The sequence below is a fragment of the Xenopus laevis genome, chromosome 8L (genome assembly GCF_017654675.1).
Source record: "Xenopus laevis strain J_2021 chromosome 8L, Xenopus_laevis_v10.1, whole genome shotgun sequence".
Lineage (NCBI taxonomy): Eukaryota > Metazoa > Chordata > Amphibia > Anura > Pipidae > Xenopus > Xenopus laevis.
In genome coordinates this window covers 16,028,182-16,048,306 of record NC_054385.1, presented here as the reverse complement: position 1 = coordinate 16,048,306, position 20,125 = coordinate 16,028,182, and the positions used below count along the sequence as shown (strand labels likewise).

The 20,125-nt window shown below is 41.0% G+C and overlaps 3 protein-coding genes across 5 annotated transcripts in view; 1 reads left to right on the top strand and 2 right to left on the bottom strand.

The window, feature by feature from the left end:
- Nucleotides 1-20,125, top strand: part of LOC121396884 (zinc finger and BTB domain-containing protein 6-like) — a 133,765-nt gene that overhangs the window by 63,390 nt on the left and 50,250 nt on the right. The window contains exons 1-2 of one of the 2 annotated variants that reach the window (XM_041572477.1): nucleotides 1,110-1,167; nucleotides 2,628-2,743. The gene's annotated coding sequence lies outside the window, so the exon portion shown is untranslated. Of the gene's footprint in view, nucleotides 1-1,109; nucleotides 1,168-2,627; nucleotides 2,744-20,125 lie in introns of those variants that run through there. The other variant, XM_041572478.1, reaches the window with a different exon arrangement.
- rabgap1.L (RAB GTPase activating protein 1 L homeolog) overlaps nucleotides 1-20,125 on the bottom strand; it is a 113,696-nt gene that overhangs the window by 54,424 nt on the left and 39,147 nt on the right. For both annotated transcript variants that reach the window (XM_041572475.1, XM_041572476.1), the window contains 2 exons: nucleotides 17,595-17,688; nucleotides 13,762-13,912 (listed from right to left, as the gene is read on the bottom strand). In XM_041572475.1, coding sequence (XP_041428409.1) covers nucleotides 13,762-13,912; nucleotides 17,595-17,688 — 245 coding nt within the window. The remainder of the gene's footprint in view (nucleotides 1-13,761; nucleotides 13,913-17,594; nucleotides 17,689-20,125) is intronic.
- gpr21.L (G protein-coupled receptor 21 L homeolog) lies at nucleotides 5,167-8,950 on the bottom strand. Its single transcript, XM_041572480.1, has 2 exons — nucleotides 8,645-8,950; nucleotides 5,167-7,053 (listed from the first exon to the last, which is right to left on the bottom strand). The coding sequence occupies exon 2, from the start codon at nucleotides 6,780-6,782 to the stop codon at nucleotides 5,736-5,738; it is 1,047 nt and encodes a 348-aa protein (XP_041428414.1). The 5' UTR covers nucleotides 6,783-7,053; nucleotides 8,645-8,950; the 3' UTR covers nucleotides 5,167-5,735.

Genomic DNA, 20,125 nt, shown 5'->3' with positions numbered 1-20,125 from the left:
TTTATTTAGTATTTTTGGTAGAATTTCAACTAATATACACTTGCATTTTAAAATGTCATTTAGGAAAATGTACTGTATATGTCCGTTAGGAAATGTGTCTGGCTTTTATGCAAAACAATCGGCTAATTAGAAATGGACTACATTCTAATATAGCTTACGCTTCAAATCAAATGGCACCAAAAAACAGGAAAGAGCTGTGTTTGTAAAACAAAAACAGTGTTCCTAGACAAAACATGATCAAAGACAATGTCCTCACACTGAGATCAATGGGAGCATTGTCAATTTGGGGTGCCTCAGAGAAAAATGCTCTTTGTGCCATAAGTTTTAAGGCTTATGTCAGTAAATGATTCTGCACTGGTGCTACTTTAGCTGGCGACGAATAGGGTTGCCACCTTTTTAAATAAAATTTCCCGGCCAGTGGTAGCGGGAACTAAAGGGGCGGGTTGTGCCGCAAAAGGGGCGGGGCCGCAGGGTTGTGCCGCAAAAAGGGGCGGGCCACATCATCAGAAGCCAAAGAAAATGTAAGTTTCTACTGGAGGGCAAGTGCTTTTGTTAAGGGTATTACAAATTACCGGCAGCTACATTGCCAGTAAATTTGTAATACGGCCCCGGCCCTGACAGGTGTTTTACTGCCTAGGCCGGTAAAATACCAGACGGATGGCAACCCTAGCGACGAAACAGCCAATAACCCATGTACCTCCTGCCATTCTGTAAGGAATTAGTGCTAAACCATTGCACTTAAACCCTGTAAGAGAACAAGCACAGAGCCTGTCTCTGTGTGCTGTTAGCCGTTACCTAGCAACCAGCTGTTCAGTGATCTCAGTGAAGCAGGAAGTGACACAGCAGCTAGTGAGTGGCTGGCAGGAAGAGGAAGTCACAGATACAGGCAGAGAGAACCACATGGTGCACAGAGAGAGAGACTAGAGAGCTGCTGGTGGGCCCAGAGAGCTGAGAGACTCCCCCAAAAGCATTCATTTAGATCGGTCTGGCACAGGGAAGCCACATACTGTGCCTGGAGGGACAGAGACTGTGAAAGGAATCCAGACTGGAGTAGAAACCAGCAGGAGATTTCTATCTGAGCATCCAAGGGGCTGGTAGTCGCACTGTATGTCTGAATGTGCTGGACTCGCCTGAAGAGAGCTCTAAAGTATCTGAAGAGCATTTGAAGTGAGTATCCTGTTTAAAGGGACAGTACCCTAAAGAAGCGCTTGAAGATACAGAGACTGTTTGGGGGAAGGACATTAAAGGACTTTGCCTTCTTTAGTTAGCTAGACAGACTACATAAGCAAATTAGTTAGTGAGGCCCTATTGCCACCGGTTAGGAGTGCTGCATGTATTAGGTGTCCATTTATATTTTAGATAAAAAGTTTTTCAGTTTAACCAATACTTTGTGTGTGTAATTACGGTATTCCTAGTGGGGCCACCGGTAGGTACATTCGCAGATCCCACTAGGTGGAGGCACTGCGCTAGTAGGTACCAGATATCCAGTCTCTCCCAATACCACTGTGGAGTGGCTCAGGTTTGTCCTGTGTTAAGCGCCAAACGTGGAGTGTAACACCGACAAAGGGTTACAATTCATATGTTTAGAAACCAACTGTGACAGGCTTGTCAGCGTAATTGTTAGAGCTGCTGTATTGCCTCGTTGGGGATCCTGGGTTTGATTCCAGCCAGGGTACTATCTACAAGGAGTGTATGTTCTATCAGTGATTGCATGGGTTTCCTCCAGGTTCGCCAGTTTCTTCCCACAACACAAAAACATACAGGTTTATCTGGCACCTGAAGAAACGAACCCATGTGCGTGTGACTGTAATAAGGGCCTTAGACTGTAAGCTTCATTGGGGTAGGGACTGATGTGTATGATGCATGCACTTTGTAAGGCACTGTTGAATATGTCTGGACTATGCAAATAAAGCATAATAATAATATCTATGACAAAAGCACAGAAGGTTTTAGGTTTCTCCACCGGCTGGAATAGGTTGGCCCAGAGGCGGGCCACGCTGTCCAGGCGCCCTAGGCAAGCCGAGCAGTAGCGGCGCCTGCGCTCGCGTGCGCATGCGCGAACCTGCGATCGCGTGTGCATGCGCGAAATGCAGTTTTCGCGCATGCGCAGAATTGAAAAAGAAGCGATAACAACCAGACAGTCGGCAACCAGACTTGGGGTAGGCGACAGAGGAGGTACGTGCCTGGCTCCCTCCCAGCTTTGCGCCCTAGGCATGTGCCTACTCTGCCTACCCCTAGTTTGGCCGAGAAATGCTACATACAGACACACCTGAACTGTGAACTTAACTTTGTGAACTGTTAATTTATTTGCACAATTCTAAAGGTTTACACATGCAATTTCTGCCAATATATTGCACATTTCAAATGTTTACATATTTATTACATATGTATTCTAAGTGCCTTTTTGTGATATGTACTAGCTGGAGCCACGTCGTCTTGTCTCACTGTGTATTCGTATACTGCTGAGATGGCAATAAAGTTTACTTTGACTTTGATAACCTACAGTAAAACTAAGGGGCACATTTATTAACACATTTATTAACACTGGAGATGAACATCACCAGTGATCTGGGCCGTTGCCCAGAGTAACTTAATCAGATCTTTGCTTTTGTTTTCTAATTTTATAGGTGACTGTTCAAATTTAATTGCTGATTGATTGCTATGAGCAACATCATCATCATCACAAGGTTGTATTTCGGCCCGACATCACTCCAACCTACCATTCAGCCACTGGATTTAACAGGTAAGTTAAATCTTGCAGTTGCAGGTTTTTTTTTCCCCAGAACATTTTAATTTGACATAAAGGCACCCAAAGTTCACCCCCCCAAAGATGCTGGCCTAGGCACGGGGCCCTTTGGTGTCTATATGGTAAATACAGGCCTGGCACGCATGCCGTTTTCTCTATTGGCATTATTACTCTGGTAGAGAAAACTCAGATCCACTGCTTTCTGTCCAGCCCTTAGTATGAACTGGCAAACACCTGTTAGTGCACACATGGGGAATGAAACTGCACATTTTTTACTTTTTTTGCACTGATAAATATGCTATAATTAAATCTCTAAAAAGGAATCAATATACACCTACATGTATGAGACATCAGCACTCTGTATCTTGGACACATTGCAGCCAAAGCAGATAATGTTCATGGCACCTATACAATAATTTCACTTCTGCTTCCTACAAAACTTATGGAGTCGGATTCACACATGTTCATTTACCTTTTCATCCACTAAACTAAGGAAGAAAGACGTTAACCGGAGCTCATTATGCCCCACTCATTATGCACATTAAATCTTCAGAATGAAGGGAAGAGTAATCACTTATAACTTATTATTAACACTGATAAATAATCAAATCAACACATTAGGCAAAATACATTTTCAACATAACATGTATTTACAGAGTTAATCTTGAATATATTTTCCCACTTGGAAAAACAAAGCAAGGTCGATAACTACAGTTGTGTCTTTTTTGAAAATAGCACAATAGATAGAATTTCTCACCTGGAAAATGCAGCTAAAAAAATGCATCTGTTCTGTTGTAGGTGCAACTACATAAATAAGTGATTTACCTGTGTGCAAAGCAGGGTAAGAAACAAGCCTTGAACAGCTTAGGCCAGTTAAATTTATTTCCAGTTTCAGGAAACTTATTGCACCCAACAATGTTTATGGTTTGAACCAACAGCCTACACATGCCAAAAATTACTACTGCCAGCAAAATGTAGAGAGCAACCATATCAAACACACACATTTTTGGCACTCAAATGGTTTCCAGTCATGTTAACTATATGCTTGGATGCCTGGGCCCCTGTGCCATCTACAGGCCCCACACCTCTGTTGTACACCAGTGATCCATGTGGAGGATGAGAAAGGCAGAATCATGGGAAGTGTGGGAAAAATGGGATTGTGGGGATTAAAAATCCTATGGGTACACCAAGAATAGTATGGCCAACAAAAAGTAAATATGAGTTTATGAGACACAAAACAGACATTCAATACTTACTTAAATAAATTTACTATATATTTACTAAATATAAAGCATGGAACTGAATATCTTTAAACTACACTTAACATATTCCAGTAGTCAGCATTTCCTTTTTTTAAAATATTACCAATAATATATTATTTTTTTCCTCACTTAGAAAAATATTGCATTCATTTTGATGGGAGACATATCATTTATGCATATAAAAAAAATAAAAAATGGAAACTTTTTCATCGCAAATGTATTATATTTTATCACAGATGGGTATTTTTGTTCTTTTAAAGGAGAAGTAAAGGTTAAAAGTAAGTAAGCTTTATCAGAAAGGTCTATATAAATACACTAGTAAACCCTCAAAGTAAAGCTGTTCTGAGTCCTCTGTCGAAAGAAACACAACATTTCTTTCCTTTTATTGTGTACACATGGGCTTCTGTATCAGACTTCTGTTTTCAGCTTAAACCTCCAGGGCAGGGCTTGAGCATGCTCAATTTGCTCCTCCCTCCCTCCTCCCATCCCTGCTGTAATCTGAGCTCAGAGCTGTATGTGAGCAGGGAGAGACTCAGGCAGGATGTGATGTCACATCAAGCTTAAATGACAGCTTCTATCCTAAACAAACAGAGACAGTGTCTAGAGCTATTTTGCAGAATAAAAATAGTGTTCTAACTTGCACTGTTGAGGCTAATCTGTTGGCAATAAACTGGCTTGGACCTTTCCTTCTCCTTTAATAAAAGTCTGCTGCTCACATCAAGTTTAGATTTGTGTCAGAATCAAGGCAATTCCCTTTGCAACAGCCATAATGCATACCTCCCAACATTTTGGAAATAGAAAGAGGGACAAAATGATTTTCTATGGACCATGTCCAATTAGGTGGCCACACCGCCTAATTACCATGTTCATTTTACAAAATTTGGCAGGTTATGAAAGTCTGAACACATTTCTGTGTTTTTTATGTGTTATTACAGTTTTGCTAATGAAGGTGAATTGCCCTTTAAGCTGCAAGTCACAGTTTCCCCAAGAGATCTGCTTATCTTAAATTGTTACAATCGTTTCTTTGCTTATCTTAAATTGTTACAAACGTATCCAAGTGCACCTGGCACATATTCTGGGCTCTCTGCGAATTAAGTTAAAAACTTTGTATCTTTTTCTGGCTGTTCACTGCAGTAGATCAAAGAGAAAGAAAGGACATCTCAGTAAAAATCTGGGACTGCGGGTTGAGCTGTCACAATCGGGACAGTCCTGCAGAAAACGGGACAGTTGGGTGGAATAATAATGTGAATCCAAATATTTAGCTCCATAAAAGATGCAAGTCAAGGATAAAACCGTTATGGATGCACCAAAAACCTTTCCATTCACAGATAAAACGTTGAAATTTAGAGCTGCACCTCTGATCTGTAGTTTAAATTGAGCAAAACATGGAATGATAGGATGGGGAATATAATCATAAAATATGCACTTCCATTTACTGATAGAATGTCATATATCCGCAGATCACAAGATAAACAGCACCAATCATGTTCACAATACACACGTGGTAACAGCACGGATATCCCAGTATGGGCCTGATATTAGGTATGCCCTTGAACCACCAAGTGTATTTACCACCGTTTACTGCAAACGAACAATGGGAGCATATAAAGTCAATTCTTAAAAAAGGCAACTCCTGTTTTGAACATTTATTGGCACAGACTAGGTTTACTGAACACAGTTGAGGAACAAGATCCTAAACTAAGAGATCGGTCCACGGTGTGTGCTGGTCAAGGGTTGCAGCCATCAGTGTGTCTCTTGCTTACGTCATGACTCTCCCCTTGCCTAGAACATGATGCACACACAGTTCCAGAGAGTCGCTTCAGTCCCTTTTGAAAAACACTATTAGACATGCTATAGATGACACAGTTACAGAAGCTATTGCTGATAGCTAACCAGGTTGTAAGGAAAGATGCAGTTTGGTTTGCATAGACCTTGGAACTCTCCAGGAGGAAGTAAATGATGTAGGGCAACCAGAGAATATAGAAAACACTGGTGATGCGGAAGAGAACTGTGGCATAGTGTTTGTCTGGGCTGGGCTGCCCCTGGCTAGGTTCACTTTCTGAGGTACTGAAGCGGATCCGTCTATCGTTTATCTCCTTAGTGTGCTGCTGGCAGATCCGGAAGATGTTAAAGTAGGTAAAGCAAACAATGATGGCTGCTGGAGCATACAGCATGATCACAATGAAGGAAGTGAAGTATGGGCTAGTGTGCCACAAGTTGGCACAGGATTGAAACACATCCCCATGGTAGCCAGGCTTCCCCCATCCTAAGAATGAGGGCAGAAACACTGCACATGAATATACCCATAAGAGCAGGATGCAGAAGCGCAGCCGACATGCTGTGACAAGTGTGTTATACGTCAGAGGTTTTGTGATAGCAATGTACCGGTCGATGCTAATACAGGCCAAAGATGTCATAGACACACTCTTCAGAACAGATACCACATATCCAAACATCCTGCACACAAAGTACTCCGGGAGGACAGCAGGGTAGTAAAGAAGAGAAAAAGAAGGCACCAAACAGCTTACACCAACAAGAAGGTCTGCATATGCCATTGTCTGTATGAAGTAGCTAGTGGTGTGGTGGTTGAGTAGAGGAGCACAGTGGAAGACGAAGATCACAATCAAATTGCCGGAGATGATCAATACAGTGAGGAAGATGATTATACCCACTTCTAAGATGCAGACTGGAATAGCCTCATGGAATCCAATCCCCAGCAGGCAGAAGGGGTGGCTACTGCTACTGCTGTTACTTCCATGTACAGAAGAGTTCATCTTGAGATATCCTATGATTACGGATCATGCCTGCATCTGTCGTTCCCCTGTTGCTCACAGCACCTCCAATTGTTTGTCTTTTTTGTACACGAGCCTCCCTTTATGACCAATCAAGCATATTGCTAAAGTAGACTACTGTCATATCCGGATGGGATTAGAAAAAAATCTTTCAATAGGAATGAGGTACAACAGTCAGCAATCATCAGGAAGTCTGAAGAATGGGTCTCTATCCAGGGCAAATCAAACCACAGACATGCTTCCACTCTAGGAGCTGGGAGAAGAGAATATAACAGCAATTTTACAGTTTGAAGATTTATTCTTGAATATTCCTCTTAGCTATTTGTAGCTCTACAATATAACATATTAAATACATCAGTTATATGGCAAAGAACCATCACTAAAACAGCTAAAGCAGCAACCCAGCACACTGACTTGCAGTTTGTTGGACATTTACTCATCTCGCTTCTTTCCCAGTTATAGCAGCTTCCATTCAATATCTGCACATCACATTTTTTCAGCACTGGAAATTCATAGTATACTATACACACTTGTCATGTAATGGTAAAAAAATCATACAGAATGAAAACTTACAAACAACATCTCTGCAATTTACAGACAGTAATCCAACAATGTCCACATTACAGCTAGTGACCCACATATCTTCTCTAAGTGCATACAACATACACATCCAAACTATCACAGACACAGCAAACACTCCTGATTTGATACCCAGTAGATTGCTACTGGGAGAAACAAAAATCAGCCTTTACATGCTAAATTACAGCTAAGGGCCTCCTTATACTAACCTTCAGATGCTTCCAGATCTTGTTCTCCGTAAATTGCATGCACAGTTTACCCCATACTATGATTTATAAAAAGAAGCACTGAGAATATCTGAGTTAATGCTATCAGCCTTAAAAATCAAGGTTATACGCAGCAGCTCCTCAAATGTTGATGAGTTTTTCATATATTGATGAAAAACTGTGCACTAACATATATTTATAGAGGACGCCTCTCTACCCAGCTCCAATTTTGCATTCCTAAAAATCACACTGCTGTTAAATCACAGCACCCATTATAAAGGTTATATCTAACTAATTAATAATGCTCCGAGCTATAGCAAATGACATGCGGGCATCCACAGATCACTTTTTAAATGACGGTGGTCTCTCTCATGGACAGTTGCCCTTAGCACTGTTTCAACCCTGAATATTTGGGAAGCCCCTAGAGTTGGATTCCTGTTAGGGCAGTTACAGATTTTCTTACTCTCCTCATCATTTCAAGAGGGCTAACCTCATATAAAATAATTTAAATAACCCAAAGCAGCATTGTGTCCTCATTCATACCTCTCTTATCAACTTCAACCCTTATACACTTTCACTGAGCTTTGTGCTTTTATTTACTTCTGCACCTTGCTCTCACATGCTGCAGATCTTCTCTTCACTGTCTCAATGTGTTCTCAGTCACTGCAAAAAAGCTGCATTGTGCCATGGTCACTGCAGAATGGACTTCTACTCATCTGATTACCTGCAGCTCTGTTCTGCCAGTCATTGCAATCCCTGCAGCACTGCACTCACTGCCTTCCGCTCTATCACTGCAGTCCATTCTAGGACACCGCTAAATAAAGGACACCAAGCTTTTTTAGCTCTTCAGCAGCCAGAATTAATGATTGTTATTGCTCTGTATCTAAAATAGATCAACCAGCCATAGCCATATCTATTAATCGTGCTCTAACATCCATACCAGTGTTTTACGCTTACAATATCAGCAAGCTAGCCTTGTTCATTTAAAACACTGTCTCTCATAACAAAAACACTGCAGATACAGTCAATCAGTCTTAAGCCACCCTAACAATTTTTTACCTGAGTTTGTCCTGGAGTCACAAGGGTTTGGAGGTGCCCTGCAGTAGGACTGCAGCTCACTTTGCTGCAGAATGGAGAGAATGCCTTTGTGACTGAAAGTCCTCTGCACACCCTTCTTTCCTCCTCCTCCTCCTCCCTCAGTTGCACTGCCAAGATCAGACGGGATCCCAGACTCCACTACAGCATGCAGACGGCAATTGTAGGCACAGAGAAATCCTAATCACAGCTTGCTCTCATGGTATCACTTCCACTGAACTACCAGTAATGCCAAAAGATGCCGATTTGAACGTCATTAATCAGCACACATTAATTCAGCAGTACCTGCTGGATGCAGGATATAACCTTAAAGGTCATTCGCAAAGAAAACAATAAAAAGGCTTCCTGGGAAACAAAAGAACATAAATTGTCTGAATTTGCAAGCGGCCTTTTGGCGAACAATGGAGAATGAAACAATACAGACAGAAAAGTGCCTGTTGGGAAGCTTCAGGTTTAGCAATCTTAAAAAAAATAAGAAATAAAAAGGAACATTTCCAGTCTTTTTTTTGTCAATTGTTACCATCCGAGTATAAAACATTATTAAACCAGCTATAGTAACAAAAAACTAAAATGCACAAATTTAAGGATAATATCTTTCCTTCTGCAAATACAGTATATTAAATTAAGCTAGACATGCATAGACAGATTTTGGCAAGCCCGAGTTAAGTATCAAGATATTGCTTAAAAAAGTTATGTCGGTTAACTTCAAAGAATGATCAAATTAGTCTATGTTCTCTTGATGGGATGATGCACACAGAACAACTGTGCAGTGAATTTCCAAAACGCGCAGTCGACTTATCACATGATAAAACTGTTTTAAATTCAAATTATACAAGCACTGTTTTTTAAAAACAACAGCATGCCAAGGTGTATGGGAACCTTACGGCAATGGTGCACAGGTCCAGGCCCGGATTTGTTTAAAGGCCACAAAGGCCCAGAATTTTAGGGACGGCATGTCATCAAGCCACATTGCAATTGGTTCAGATGCACTGGGGACATGTGGCCATAGCTATTCAAATCTCCTGTGCACCAATCCCTATGCTCTAGACCCAACAAGATAAGACTTTGTGAGTGCACATGAAGTGGGGAGGCGGAAGGGGTAGAGTGGACAACAAGTGGCCTTGGGGCACCCTTTGTATAAATCCCGGCCCTACACAGGTCACAAATAATCTGTAATTGCAGGTCAGAGAGAACTGCCAAGTTTCTTACTTCAAACACCTTTGAGGTTATTGCTAATATGGATGGGGATATCATTTCAGCCAATTTGGCATTGCTCTTTGAACTACTAAAAGTCACAGGTGCCAAAATCGCCCCCTGTGAACGTTTTCTTGTTCAATAGATAAGTAAAGAGTCGTAAATAAAATTTAACCCCTGCTTAACAGCCTTCATTACTGACACAATTGCATTTTGAATAGTATATAAATATTTTACCACCTCTGCCTTTATATACATTGATACATAAACATGTCCATATACATGTTGAATGAGATTCAGAAGCAAACACAGTTTTTATTACTATTTATTATAAACACAGCTTTTATTATTATATTAAATTGATATAAAATGATATTAAATGAATAGAAATCTTTCTACACTTTCTCGAATGTTATGTAGAGTCTTGACAAAAAAGTACACAGATTTGTGGAGATACAAATGAAATGCACACAAATTTAAATTGCTAACCAGTTTTTTAAAATTCCACAGTGCTGAAAGTTTATGACAGCATACGAATGTATCCAAATATTATGCACTGGCATCGAGTTCAAGGGGCGCCTTCGAAAGCTTAATTTTATTTTCAGTAAACAAAGAGATGTGCTTTACTAAAATTCCACCATTTGGGACTCAGACAAAATCCTGAAATCCTTTGTAAAAGAGTTGGCCAAATAACAAACAAAATCAGAATTTGACATATACGGAAAGTCATGTGATTTACCGTCCACCCCTAATTTGCATATGCAAATTTGGTTCTGCCAGGCACAAGGATTCAGCCAAATCTGAATCCTGCCGAATCCCGAACCTAATCCTGGATTTGTGCATCCCTACTAATTTCATCTGTATAAAGCTGCGGAAATCTGGAAAAAAAGCACTTGCAGCTCAACAAATAAAGTGCCTATAAAAAGTATTTACCCTCCTCGGAGGTTCATGTTTTACTGTTCAAAAAAATCCACTGAACCACGGTGGATTTCATTTTTTATTTTATGCCACTGATCAATGAAAAAAAACAATTGTATCAAAACGAAAAAAATCTCTGCAAATTGATTACAATGAAAAAACACAATAAAATAAACAATAACTCCAAGTCATTATTTAGTAGATACACCTTTGGCACCAAAATAACTTGCACTAGCCACAAATTTTCTAGTAGACTGAGAAAGGGACTAGGCCTTGGCCATATAGTGGGATAAATATTTTTATTTTTAGGTAATTTTTGATTTTATGTTTAGGCTCATTGTTTAGCCAGAAGATAAATATTATCCAAAGGCTCAGGTTTCTTGAAGGCTGTAAAAGGTTTTCCTGTACAACAGTGATCCCCAACCAGTAGCAACATGATGCTCTCCAACCCCTTGGATGTTACTCCCAGTGTCCTCAAAGCAGGAGCTTATTTTTGAATTCCAGGCTTGGAGGCAAGTTTTGGTTGCTTAAAAACCAGGTGCACTGCCAAACAGAACCTCAATGTAGGTTGACAATACACATAGGGGCTACTAAATGGCCAATCACAGCTCTTATTTGGCACCCAAGGATCATTGCTCATGCTAGTTTTTCTCCCCAACTCCTTTTACTTCTGAATATTGCTCACAGGTTACAAAGGTTGGGGATCCTTGCTGTACAATCTCACTGTATTTTGTTGCAGTCATTCTACTCGCCACCACTCATGGTAGGGATGTTGTATTTAATGTAACGTTTGGCTTTTACCAAGCATAGGTTTTAGTCTAAGCCCAAAAAGACTCAATTTTGGTCTATGAAAACAAAACAAATCTTCTTGCACCTTTTGGCAAACTGTAGGCGCCATGCCCGGGTTTTATTTAACAGTGACTGGTGAAGCTCCCCAGCAACAGTTTTTGTATGCATAGTCTCTGCATTGTCAGCCACTGAGTTGGTGGGCTACTTTACTAATCTCCTTTGTGTATGGTAACTCCGTTTTTGGCAGAAAAAAAATGTATATCTTCCTGGCTAGGGCTTGCACTGCACAGTAACTTTCTCATTTTACTCTACTCTGCACACGTGAGTGTTAGTCTAGTCTGGGCACACTGGAAAAAGTTACACTGTGTTCTGTTTTTTTTCCTCGGGCCAATACAGTTTTTATCCCAAAAGGAGCTCCAGCATAGGAAGAAAAAAAAAATCTGGATTCACTGTTGTGTGTGTGCCCAACATACTGGCTTCCTAGTTTTTACTATTACTTTACACCTTGTTATTAAAGTAATATCACCCAAACTGACAAAAACAAACTATTTAAATTATCTACAAATACATCTACAGAAAGTTCTCCAGAGCAACCCTCCTTAAAGGAGAATTCAACCTGTAACATAAAAAAACCCTACCCCCCCACCCTACGTAGACCCCCCTTGTTTGTTTCATTTAAAGCCAACTGAGGAACTAGAGCATATTTATTTTTAGGGTGTTTGAAATGGGACAAAGAACAGATCGCATTATTTTACAAATGGGCAATCAAATTCATTCTAAGAATAAGCAGCGACATTCATTTTTTTAATGGTTCATTCACAGTGGGTTATTCAAGCAAGTCACAGGATCATGTAGTTAGTGACAAAAATCATTTAAAATATTCTAGTAAAATCGAGGAATGTTTTCTTGGAACGGAAGGCATTTAATGTATACTGGGTCATAACACAAATGTAGCAATGAGCCTTCAGAGATCACTGCAGCCTTTACAGCAGCAACAAGCACAGCACTCACTTACTAGATGGAGAAAGACACTGCTTGACAGCCTATCTATCCTGTCTTCACAAAGGTGCAACCACGTTCTACTATCCCCCTGGCCTGTATGGCTCGTGCATTTTTTTTGCACCTCTGCATGTAGCAGCAAGGATGCTTTATGATGTTAAAAGTTGTATATAGGAACCCGTGTATAATGGCACTTGCTTGATGGCATGATGTATCATTTTATTGTCAGTGAGCCATTGCTTCTGTGTGCAATGTATTGTTTTGGTAAAGAAAACCTAATACTTCTAGAACCACAGCACCAACATGATTTAAAGTTAAGGGGGCAGATTTACTAAAGGGTGAAGCAACAATTCACCAGCGGTACCGCTTTCAGGCACTTCGCTGTTTTACTAACGGGCGCAGACGTAACTTTGCTAGTGAAAGAGACAGACGCTAGCGCTCATTCGCATTCTATCGCCAGGCGAATTTTCATTCTCTGGTGAATGGACGTTACTCTGCAAATTCACGAAGATGCGGATTTTACTGGACGTTACCAGACTTGCCTTCGCCAGCTCACACCAGGCGAAGTGCATTGGAGTTCATAGATCTTCCTCAAACTTATGTTACTTATATCATATTTTTAGTGGAAAAAGTCCCAAAAAACGCTGGCATCTTATCCTTTTTTCAGAGTGATAGCCTTGAAATTTTTTTGGATAATCGGTTTCCCACCTACATTTTCTAACATATGGCACATAAATTATACAGTGGGCTCATGTGTAGGGCATTATAACAACTCTATTTTCTTTATTAAGGTTCCCTGGATTGTGTAATGTATTTGCTGCAACATATACGTCCATTCAACTTTATAATTTCCCTTCGTATACAAATTAGCCTGAGTGAAAAACTCTAACGAAGTTCCGCTAGGTATAATTGAACGGTAGCGCATCTTCGCTTTGATTGTCGAAGTAATGTTGGCGAAAATTCACCAGCGTTCGGCGCCCTGGAGGCAACATTGCATTTTAGTAAATTAGCGTTGTCTAAGAGAATTTTCGCCTGGCTAAGTGTGCGAAGCCGTCGCTGCCGAATTTAGTCATTTCCCCTAAGGTATCTACATCACGAGTTGATCACAATTGCTGCACACATTTCACTGATTATTCAGTATAGGCATGCGGTCTCAGTATTTAACAAGATCACATTCTTACTTTAGTAATGAGCAGTCTGTATTTTTCCACCAGGCAGTCATTGTTGTGACATCCTGCTAGCAGTTGCCACACTTCTCCTCTAAGGGCCTCTGGCACACCGCTCCTTACAAGCCCCGATAGTTGCTTTGGCCGAACACTTAGATTTAGATGCCTAAAAGACAGAAAATGTATGCCACAGTGAGGGCCCGGAGCAATAAATAGCTATACTAAGAAAAAATATAGTTTAACGTAAAATTTATAATGCTGTGTAACCATTTTTACATTTACACTCAACAGAAATGCGTTGCCACAACAGCAGATGGGCCATATAAACAGTGGATGATTTTTGGTGTGGATTATTGTGTAAACATTGCACCTAGGCTGAAGTACCAAGCAAGCAAAAAATAAATAAATTTAGCTATACATAATCCAGAATGCTTGCGATCTGGGGTTTTCTTGATAACGGAGCTTTCTATAATCTGTATCTTCGTACCTTAAGTCTACTGGGAAACATTAAGGGGCGAATTCACTAAGATGCGAAGTTGCGCCAGGCGCAACTTCGCCGCACTTCGCCAGGCGTAGTTTCGCCAGCGCTCCGCAGATTCACTAAAATCCGAAGTTGCGCTCAGGGGTAGCGTAAGGTTGCGAAGTTGCGCTAGCGTTGATTCATCAGGAAATGTAGGGGGGAAGGAGGGGAGCCCCAAAAAAAATTTCGATCTTTTTCAGCCTATCACCCATAATGTAGAAAACACGCCAGCGTTTTTTGGGACTTAGAAAAAATTTTGACTTTTTTTGAAACAATCCCTATCTACTCTATTGCGCTTCGCCAGGTCTGAGGTGGCGAAGGAAGTCTAGCGTAAAAGGTAGCGTTCAGTACACTGCGCAAGTTAGTGAATTTGCGTAGTTACGTCGCTAGCGAAAATTCGCCTGGCGTAAGGGTGCGAAGTAACACTAGCGAAACTACGCCAGAGTTCGTTAGTGAATTTGCGCAGTAACGAAAATGCCAAACGCTAGTGAATTAACGCTAGCGTTCGGCGCTTCGGCGCTTAGTGAATTTGCCCCTAAGTGCGTTATTTACTAAAAAAAACAGCGATCAAACTCACAAGCCGATTTTTAGCTTATTTATTAATAAAAAATTGCTTCAATTGGAAAACTTGCTAAAATTTTTCGGGCATTTTCCAAATTTTTATTAAGTTTTTGTCTGAAAACCCCAAAAAAGTGATTTTTTTTTTTTTTGGGCTAAACCAAGCACAGACCACGAAAACTTCAAATTGAGAGCGGCTTTTCCCATTGATTTATACAGCGCCCAGAGAGAAACACGCTGTGAGAAACTTTGCTGGCATGAGAAATTGAGTTACTAATACAGCGGAGAAGGGAAGTGCACAGGAAACTGGATTGACTGACAATTGTTTTTTTGTTTTTTTTCTTTTCATTTAAAAATTGATTTTCATTTTTATTGATTTTTATTTCCAAAGAAGAATAATAAGTACAATAAAGATGCAGTAGAAAATACCATTTTCTATGCATGACTGTACCCGATATTCCATATCTGGTGTTATTGTATCATATTGCTCGTTAATTGCTTAACGTCTATGCTATGGTATGTCATCTTATATCATAAAAGCATTGAATTCTCATGCATCTGAAAGGAGTTTTTGGGTAAATGGGGGAGGGAAGGGTAAGAAGATGAGTAGTGGTTAGGTCTGGAGTCAGGCACGTTTCAGGGCTGCTGCCGCGACCCCCCTCCTGCTTCGCTCTTCTAACTTCCAGCGTCGGAGCGGGTGGAGGAGGGGCCGCATCGCTAGTGCAGTGAGCGATATTGCGCTCGCTGCACTAGAAGAGCCGAATTTCCGTTTTAAAAAACGGAAATTCGTCTCTAAAAGTTACCAGAGGCGGCTTTTTGCCACCCTTGGTAACTGGCCGCTCCGTGCCGCCTGAGGCCACCTTGCCTCATGGCCAGATCGGCCCTGTCTGGAGTCATGGTTTCTCCCTCTCCATGTGTGGTACCTCTAGCTTGCAGGATCTCCAGGTGCTGCCCCATGGATACCACTCCAGCTCACCCTTATAGCTTCTATCCTGAAGATTGTCTCGTATGGATTCCATTACTCAGATCCAGTTTACCTTTGTTATTAGTGATTGTAAGCCCGGGATTTTAGGTCTTTCCCAGTTTGCTGCCAATAGAGATCTTGCTGCTGTGAGGATGTGAGTGGCTAATTTGCGGGTTGGTTCCGAGTGTATGGCTCTAATCTTCATCCCTGAGAGAAATGTGTGTGGAGTTGCTTGTATAGTGCAGTGCAGAACCTCAGAGAGCAGCGTTCCCACCATCTTCCAAAATTCCTGAGCTACTGTACAAGTCCACCAGGTGTGCAGTAAGGAGCCCCTTTCTCCACACACTCTAAAGCACATGGTGTGATCTGGGTTTCCGCTTAGTCTGCTAATGCGTGTATGGGTGTAGTACCAGCGGAATATGATTTTGTATGCTCTCTTACTAGAGACTGCACATATAGATGTTCTTTTTGGCTGTTTCCCAAATTTCTGACCAGGTCCTTTCAGAAATCTTATTTATGTGAGTGCAATTTTAAAACTTTTAGAAATTTTAAAAAAACTATTTTACACTATCTGTAGCGCATTTGTTCTTGGAAACTACAGTGGGCATACAACAGGAGAGAGATGTTTGCTGAAAGCCATACAGTAAAGGTTTGTGAGTACCCGTCCATCTACCCGCCCTGTACGAGTGAACTTAAGCGGATTTGAAGGGGAAGTTAACCCTATCTCACTATTCATAAAAAAAATGCACTTGCTGTCTTTTTCTGAGCTTCTTAGGGAGCGCTGTTTCATTATATTTTGGGTTACTCATTATTTATACCGGTTGGAGAACAGAAAGAAATGGCTAGAGGATTGAACTTCGGGAATTCTTTGAAATAAAAAAAAATTTTTATACAGGACCTCGACAGGTCTGAGATGGCGGATTTTCGGATTCTGGCTTTTTGCAACATCGGGGTATAATAAATCTCGAGAAATAAGATATAATAAAATACCTACATTTTAATGGAACAGTTCAGTGTGAAAATAAAAACTGGGTAAATAGATATATATTGATATATTAATAAAAAAAGTTTCTAATATAGCTAGTTAGGCAAAAATGTAATGTATAGAGGCTGGAGTGACTGGATGTCTAACATATTAGTCAGAACAATACTTCCTGCTTTTCAGCTCTCTAACTCTGAGTTAGTCAGTGACTATAAGGGGGGTCACATGGGACATAACTGTTCAGTGAGTTTGTAATTGATCATCAGCATTCAGCTCAGATTCAGAAGCAACAGATGTGAACCATGTGCCCTCCTTGGTAACCAATCAGTGGAAAGCAAGAGAGCTGAAAAGCAGGAAGTAGTGTTCTGGCTATTATGTTACACATCCAGTCACTCCAGCCTTTATACATTACATTTTTGCCTAACTAACTATATTAGAAATATATTTTATTTTGCACATACTATCTATTTATACCGTTTTTATTTTTACATTGAACAATTAAGATGTGAAGTATGCAATATCTACTGTCTATTCACATGCAGCCTGAGCCCCACACTGTTACTGTTACTGAGCCCCATAGCAAATTCAATTTTGAGCCCCAAAACATTGATAAATTGACCTAGTCTGTCCAGATATATCAACTTTCCTCTTTAATTAGGGCTTCACTGGGCCCTCTACATCCCTGCCCCCCTTTGTTATTTAAAGTACCATTTATGAGAACAGTTCCAAGTTGAAGAGACTAGTTTTATCCTCATTGAATTAAGATGGATTTAGATGTGCAGGTTGTTAAAAAAAAAAAGTACTATATCATTATGGGCACATACCATTTTGACAGAAGATCACCCCAGGTTTCTAGGATTTTCTCAGCACATTCCTTAGACACATCACCAGACCCACTCAAGAGAGGTTCATCATTATCTAGGAGAAAACAGGGTAGACAAAATCACCCCTTTTTGAAAAATGTATATTACATTTACCAGGAGGAGGGGTTGTTCAGCTTCAAACACTTATTTTTCATTTCAGCTGTTTTGTTTTCAGTTCACTAGAAATTAAGACTTTTTCCAATTACTTTCTATTTTCTTTATGTGTGATGGTTTTTCTAATATTGAAGAGTAAAGTTTCATTTTTCACCTTCTAAATCAGCTCTGGAAGGAGGCTTTGCTCTGAAGCTCTGTAAACGGTTCTAAATCTATATGTTTATTTGAGACATTTCCTATCTTTGTCCCTGCTGAGCAGAATGCCTGAGTTTCATTAAAGGGCACCAGTTACGAGAAAATATTTTCCCCCAACAAAGATGCAGGCTAATTGAGCCTGCACTCTGGTTGGGGGAACAGTCATGTTCCTTTAAAAAAAAAAAAATATTAATTTGCCCCCACCAGCGCTAGGGCACCCACACTGAATGGGAGCTCCCAGTTTGAGGATGCGCATAATGAGTGAAAGCTGCAACTTGCTCATTATGCGCATGCATTTTTTTTTTTCCCTTTTTTTCTTTTTTAAAACTACTGTTACCCCCAACTGTAGTGCAGCCTCTATTAGCCCGCACCTTTGGCAGGGGCAGGCCTGGACTGGCAATCTGTGGGTTCTGGCAAATGCCAGAAGGGCTGCTGTATGGTTCCATAGTTACCATATAGGGGGCTTTTTGGGCCTCTGTGTACTTGGAATGACAGGGCCTATTTTGACTCCCAGTCCAGGCCTGGGCGGGGGATATATTTTAGGGCAACTGGTGCCCTGTAGAGGCAGCTGTTATGATTGATACAATAATTGCTAATAATACAAAGATACTGCTGAGAAATGTAGCAATTAAATGTGGCAGATTGTAACAGTTCAGAATCTACATCTGAATTACTGAGCTGCAGACTGAAACACCAGAGACAGGGACATTAAACATTAAAAGGGTTATTCACCTTCCAAATAGAGTCCTGCGCGGGTCCATTTTTTGGGACCCGTACCCTAGTGATGTGATCGGGTGGGTTCGGGTCGACCTCGCACTGCTCCACGCGTACCACCTTCCAATGCCGGCATCCGACTTCCGGGTTCCGGTTTTATAGTCTTGCGTCTGCTAGCCCCACCCCTTTTGTGACATCATTGTGACGTCGTTGGCGAGGCGGGTCTATAAAAGGACCCCGGAAGCGCGGGTGCAGGCAGGCGGGCACGGGCTGCAGCAGGGCGGTTAGGGTCGGGTACAGGTCAGTACCCGCACATCACTACAGTACCCGACCCATACCCGCAACCGGCAATCTGCAACCCGAACCCGCATTCTTACCCGATTGGACCCGCGACCCGACCCGTAAGTACCTTACCCGCTAACCATCAAGAATCAGTACCCGCACATCACTACAGTACCTGACCCGTACCCGCAACCGGCAATCTGCAACCCGAACCCGCCTTCTTACCCGATTGGACCCGCGACCCGACCCGTAAGTACCTTACCCACTGACCATCAAGAATCAGGAAGTGCTGTCATTGTAAACCGGAAGTGACATCATCGGAAGTAGATGTGACCAGAAAAAAGGAGTAAACATCGCTATTGAGAAGACCCGTGGCCCGACCCGCAGAACCGCCGACCTGCGTCTATACCTGCACCCGGAACTTCTATCCACAACCCACAGGGTACCGCAGGTTTTTGCGGGTAACCTGCTGGTACCCGACCCGCTGCAGGACTCTACTTCCGAACACTTTTTTCAGTTGTTTTCAGATTGTTCACCGGAAATAAAGACTTTTTTTCCAACAACTTTCCATGTTATATTTTGTACTGTTTTTCCAAAATTTCAATTTAAAGTTTAATGTTCCTGTCTCTGATGTTTTAAGTTTGGCAACTCGGTAATTCAGGTGCAAATTCTGAACTGTTACAAGTTTGCAACAAGTCTCCTCCATTTCTCAGCAGCAGCATCTGAGAAATATTGGCAACTAGTGTATCAATTTGAACAGATGCCTTTAAAGGGTTGGTTCTCCTTTAGGTTAACTTTTTGTATGTTTTAGAATGGCCCATTTTAAGCAACTTTCATTCGGACTATTTGGCGCCATCTGTCTCTTTTAAATTTTCAAATGGGGGTCAATGACCCCATCTAAAAAACAAGTTCTGTTAGGCTTCAAATGTATTGTTATTGCTACTTTTTATTACTCATCTTTCTAGTTAGACCCTCCCATATTCATATCAAAGCATGGTTGTTATGGTAATGTGGGGTAATTTGGACCATAGCAACTAAATTGCTGAGACTGCAAATTATAGAGCTGCTAAATAACCTTAAAAACACAAATAATAAAACATGAAAAGCAATTGCAAGTCGTCCTAGAATATCACTCTCTACATCATATTAAAAGTCCATTCAAATGTGAACAACCCCTTTAATGAAAC

Coding starts and splice junctions, on each gene's coding strand:
- gpr21.L (XM_041572480.1), bottom strand. CDS start 6,782: ATGAACTCTTCTGTACATGGAAGTAACAGCAGTAGCAGTAGCCACCCC.